Below are 5,976 nucleotides of genomic sequence, written 5' to 3' on the forward strand. Positions count from 1 at the left end.
TAATATTTATTTTTATTTTTTTAATATCGAAGAAAAGAGCTGTCTTAAGGCACCTAGAAGTCCTTTTCTGATATTTCTAAATAAATAAATATTTTTATAAATATATTTAAATTAATATATTTTCTTAAAAATTATAGTAATAAAATTTGAAATAACATAATTATAAATTAAATATATTTGAATTCTTAAAATTCTATTATTAGAGACAATTTATAATTAAAAAGTATCAATTTTGGGCGTTGTAGGGGTGCTAATCCTTCCCTAAACGTAACCGACCACGAATCCCTTTTTATTAATAAAAAGAACGAATTTTTGGTTATAAACGCAGATCAGTTCATCTTTTAACTGATGTTTTCTTAAAAACTCTTTTAAAAGATAATTTTTAGGTATTCGACCTACCTGACCCAAAAGGCCGATGACGACTCCCAAATTATTTATTATTCACATTATTTTTCCCGCCAAGTATAAAAAAAATTCGTGCCCAGACGAAAACCGGTTACGACACTTTCCAATACCATTAACAAAAAGTCCAATCTTATGTGGTCGTAAGCCTCAAGTTTCCCACCTAAAGCCATGGAATGGATTGTTTTGTTCGCTACTAGAATTCCATCATAAATTTGACGACATACCATAAAAGCGCACTGAGTATCTCCAATCAATTTTTCTAGCACCGTCCTTAGTCTACGTGACAATACCTTACCTATGATTTTGTAAACTGATCCAACTAAACTAATCGGCCTATAATCAGACCCATCTGATGGATTACTAACCTTCGGAATCAACATGATAAATGAAGCGTTCAAGCTCGGAGAAAGCCTACTAGATTTATGAAACTTGTCGAACACACCCTTTAGTTCATCTTTTACCAGAGTCCAGTAACTTTTTAAGAAGTGAAGGTTAAAACCATATGGCTCAGGGGCTTTAAATCCATCGCACGACCAAGCATCTTCCTTAATCTCCCTCAATGTAAGCGGCTCTTTACACCCACAATTTATATATCTTCTGGGGAAATAAACTTTAGATTCCTTTGTTACGTATAAATAACGTTCAGATGTCTTTCTACATTATGTAGTCTTTTTATAAGGATGTACTCAATGTAGAGTTTCTCCCACCCCAGCTTACGACTCTACACAAGGGATTGAGTTCCTACCACTTCAGCAATAGGAATTCCTTCATTATATTTTAAAGAGTGCTAGATACTTTTGTCTTAGTGAGGGAAACGCCGTCATTTCTTCTATCGAAGAGAAGATGCCTCACACCATGTTATGATACATGGAGATGCCTTCGCTTATCCTGCAATGTTTCTCGAAAGGGTGAGCTGCCTCCTCTCTAATTAAAAGCATTGAGATGTCTTCAATCTTCTCTAATAATTGAATTCTTTCATTGTCTTTGTCACCCTCACGACCTGACCGATAAGTTATGATTAGGATTGAATCATAGAGGTTATATTGATTAATAAAATGACTCTCAAAAGAAATTTACATTTGTTACATAATCTTTGAAGCCATTTATTAAATAAAATATTAAAATTAAACTTATCCAAAGATAGAAAAATAGAATTAGTCCATCCACAAATAACATTAGTGGTGAGAGTTTAATCTTTATGACATATAAATAACGAAGTAATCAGTAGATGTTTTGCGGGCTTTATACAAGAATAGCCTCTCCATTCGAGGCTCGTCAACTTCTCAACCAATAAAAATAAAGGCCTCAGATTTATCATGACAACAATGGGGTCAGTGGGAATAATTGCCATTCTTGTTCTGGGTTTAGTTCTTCCCGAATTTCAAGCATTTGCCCAGTTCGATCCCGATAAAGGCATGGAACTAGCTAAATCAATCGCCACTGGCACTGCCCCTCCCGATGTTAAAGTTTTTAATGTGCTAGACTTTGGTGCCAAGGCTGATGGAAAGAGCCTCAGCTCCATAAATTTTATCAGGGCATTCAAAGAAGCCTGCAATCATGCAGGGAAGGCAATGTTACTGATCCCTAAGGGAGAGTTCGTACTAGGATCGACTTTATTTTCCGGACCATGCAGCGCTGCACCTCCGCTGATGGTTAGTGTCGTCGGAACTATTATTGCGCAAGCTAATACTAAGCCGGCGGAGGATGCAGATTGGATCAACTTCAACAGCATTGATGGTTTAATCATAAGTGGAAAGGGTGTTTTCAATGGTAAAGGTGAAACGGTATGGAAGCCAAAATGCGATAACCAGGGATGCGGCCGAATGCCTGCCGTAAGCTGAACCATCACCATCCATCCCTACGTTCTTTTTGTTGTTTCATGATAATAATAACAATAATGTCGTTTTGGATAAATTTGCAGACTTTAAAGTTCATCAAGGTGGACAATGCTGTCATTAGCGGCATTCAATCCGTCAATGCTAAAGGTTTCCATGTTATGATCAGTATCTGCAACAACTTCAGGATCGACGATGTTAACATATCAGCTCCAGCCGAAAGCCCCAACACCGATGGCATCCACATGAGCAAGACCAGCATGCTCAAAATAACTAACTGTCGCATCGGCACGGGTGACGATTGTGTCTCCATCATCCATGGATCCACCAACATCTCTGTCGAGAACACCGCCTGTGGCCCCGGACACGGCATCAGGTACATTTTATCCATCTATCGAATCATTTCCGGTAAAAACTTACGTTAAATGGTTTAAACAGCATTGGAAGCCTTGGACACTACGATTCAGAGGCAGATGTTTTCGGAATCACCGTGAGGAACTGCACGTTGACAGATACAGACAACGGTGCAAGAATCAAAACCTACAGAAACGATAATCCAAGCAAAGCATCAGGCATTATTTTCGAAGATCTGGTAATGAAAAACGTCAAGAACCCCATCCTCATAGATCAAGAATACGGAAACCAGGGCGACGTCAAGGTTACTTTACTTTCTTCTTCCTCCTTCCTCTCACGAATTAGATATATATATTTGATACATGTATACTAATAAGTTTTGTATTGGTTTGGTGAAGAGTTCGAAAGTGAGCATCAGCGACGTTCAATTCACAAACATCAAAGGAACATCAGCAAGCAAAGTTGCAGTACAACTGATATGCAGCAAATCAGATCCATGCCAAGGCGTTTCACTTAAAGATATAGACTTACAGTTCGCAGGAACCAAAGAGGCTAACATTCCCTTCAGCTCCAACTGCACCAACGTCAAAGTTGCCTACTCCGGCACCCAGAGCCCCCCGCCCTGCCCTCCTTAAATCACGGCCTTATTTTTATTTCTATCAACTCATCATCATCCATGGAAACTTTAACTGTTATTTCATGTAAACAACATATTATCCAAATTTATTAATAAAAATCAAAATTATGGAACAAATACGGAGTTCTTTTTAAAGTTAAAAATATGAGTTTAGATGTTGAATGAATTTTATATGTTCATAATAAATACTTGATCGAATTGATATCACCTATTAATTATTATAATATAAAATCAAAATCAAACAAAAGTGATAGTTGTGGTATTAAATGTGTAGTTTATCCTAGGAACTATGATAAAACTATAAGGACTTGTTCGGTAGAAGTAAATTATTCAAGCACTTCTTAATATTTTAACCTTTTATTTTGTTTGCCTATTGATATGTTTGTTGCTAATAGGGATGGGATTGAACCCGAACTTGACGGCTTCCGACCTAACCCAATCTGATCGGGTCGGACTTTTTAAAAAAAATTCGGGTTTCGGTTGAGTTGAGTTCAGGTTTATGGTGAAAAATATATAATCCGACCAAATCCAAAAAAATGTAATTTTACCTTATATATTTAGGGCTAATTGCAATAATACTCCTCTATATACTATTATTTTTTTAATTAAATCTCTATTTTTATTGAATGAAAATAATATTTTTTAATAAATATAATATTTCAGCTCGAGTCAGGACGGGTTGAAATTTTATCTCAAAAATCGGATCGGGTGGAAGATTTAAAATTTTTGGGTCAACCTAGGTAGACCAAAAATCCGACCCGACTCGACCCATGCCCATCCTTAGTTGTGATAAAGTTAATTATATCACACGTCATAAACTGCCATCCTTGGACTTTTGAATGTTTCGATTTCATATAAATTATGACTTCTATTTCAAACTAGTCTTTTCATATAAATTATTTCAGGTCGAGTTCGGTCGGGCTCGGATTTTACCTAAAAAATTGTGTTTGGTGGAAGGGGTATATTTTTCTGGTCGTGTTTGGATCTGGCGGAGGATTTAAAATTTTCGAGTCAGGTTGAGTGGACCAAAAATCTGACCCGACCCATGGCCATCTCTAATTGTGATAAAGTTAATTATGTCAAACGTCATAAACTGGCATCTTTAGACTTTTGAACGTTTCAATTTCATATAAATTATGAATTTTGTTTCAAATTAGTCTTTTCATATAAATTATTTCAGGTTGAACCGGGTCAGGTTCGAATTTTGTCTCAAAAAATTGGGTCAAATTCGAATCGGGTGGAAGGGATATATTTTTCGGATCGAGTTCGAATCAGGTGGAAAATTTAAAATTTTTGGGGTCAGGTCGGGTGGACCAAAAATCCGACCCGACTCATGTCCATCCCTAGCTGTGATAGAGGTAATTATATCATACGTCCTAAACTGCCATCCTTAGACTTTTGAATGTTTCAGTTTCATATAAATTATGAGTTTTATTTCAAATTAATCTTTTCATATAAATTATTTCAGGTCGAGTAAGGTTAAGTTCGGATTTTATCTAAAAAATTGGGTCGGGTTCAGGTTGGATGGAAGAGATATATTTTTCGGGTCATGTTCTAATCGGGTGGAAGATTTAAAATTTTCGGGTCAGGTCAAATGGACTGAAAATCCGACCCATGCTCATCCTTAGTTGTGATAGAGTTAATTTTATCACACTCCTAAACTATTAGACATTTGAATGTTTCGATTTCATATAAATTATGACTTTTATTTCAAATTAGTATTTTCATATAAATTATTTTAGGTCGAATTGGATCAGGTTTGGATTTTATTTCAAAAATTGAATCAGACTCGGATCGAGTAGAAGGGTATATTTTTTGGATTGGGTTCGGATCAAGTCGAGGTTTTAAAATTTTTGGGTCAAGTCTGGTGGACCGAAAATCCAATCCGAACTCATGCCCATCCCTTGTTGTTTTAATAGAGTTAATAATATTACACGTCCTAAACTGCCATCCTTAGACTTTTGAATGTTCGGATTTCGTATAAATTATTACTTTTATTTCAAATTAATCTTTTCATATAAATTATTTCAAATATAGTTGGGTCGGGTTCATATTTTATCTCAAAAATCAGGTCGGGTTCCAATCAGGTAGAAGGGGTATTTTTTTCGGGTCTAATTCGGATTAGGTTGAGGATTTACAATTTTCGGGTCAGATTAGATGGACCGAAAATCCGACCCGAACCATGTCATCCCTAGTTGTGATAGAGTTAATTATATGACACGTGTTAAACTGTCATCCTTAGACTTTTGAATGTTTGGATTTCATATAAAATATGACTTTTATTTCAAATTAGTCTTTTCATATAGATTATTTCAGATTTTATCTAAAAAAAATAAACAAATTAGGATCGTGAGTATATTTTTTGAAATCGAGTTCGGATAAGGCATAGGATTAAAAATTTTAGGTCAGATCGAGTGGACCAAAAATCCGACCCGACCCGACCTGACTCATGCCCGTCCCTAATTGTGATAGAGTTAATTATATCACACATTCTAAACTGCCATCCTTAGACTTTTGAATGTTTCGATTTCATGTAAATTATGACTTTTATCTCAAATTAATATTTTCCTATAAAATTATTTCAGGTTATCTAAAAAATAAGTCGGGTGGAAGGGGTATATTTTTCAGGTCAGGTTCGGATTGGGTGGATGGTTTAAAATTTTTGGGTCAGGTCGGGTGGATCGAAAAATTCGACCCGACCCATGCCTATCCTTATTTATGATAGAGTTAATTATATCACACATC

General features: G+C 35.7%; 1 protein-coding gene across 1 annotated transcript; it reads left to right on the plus strand.

The window, feature by feature from the left end:
* Positions 1-1,713: 1,713 nt before the first annotated feature.
* LOC120219563 (exopolygalacturonase clone GBGE184-like) lies at positions 1,714-3,268 on the plus strand. The gene is made up of 4 exons (XM_039216392.1): positions 1,714-2,237; positions 2,327-2,616; positions 2,679-2,892; positions 2,993-3,268. Exons 1-4 carry the CDS (start codon positions 1,722-1,724, stop codon positions 3,227-3,229), a joined length of 1,257 nt encoding a protein of 418 aa, XP_039072323.1. The 5' UTR covers positions 1,714-1,721; the 3' UTR covers positions 3,230-3,268.
* Positions 3,269-5,976: the final 2,708 nt, after the last annotated feature.

Source organism: Hibiscus syriacus, unplaced genomic scaffold (genome assembly GCF_006381635.1).
Source record: "Hibiscus syriacus cultivar Baekdansim isolate YM2019G1 unplaced genomic scaffold, ASM638163v2 tig00000778_pilon, whole genome shotgun sequence".
In the NCBI taxonomy this organism is placed as follows: domain Eukaryota; kingdom Viridiplantae; phylum Streptophyta; class Magnoliopsida; order Malvales; family Malvaceae; genus Hibiscus; species Hibiscus syriacus.

Coding starts and splice junctions, on each gene's coding strand:
- LOC120219563 (XM_039216392.1), top strand. CDS start 1,722: ATGACAACAATGGGGTCAGTGGGAATAATTGCCATTCTTGTTCTGGGT. Junction 2,238..2,326: donor GATGCGGCCGAATGCCTGCC/GTAAGCTGAACC, acceptor ATAAATTTGCAG/ACTTTAAAGTTCATCAAGGT. Junction 2,893..2,992: donor AATACGGAAACCAGGGCGAC/GTCAAGGTTACT, acceptor GGTTTGGTGAAG/AGTTCGAAAGTGAGCATCAG.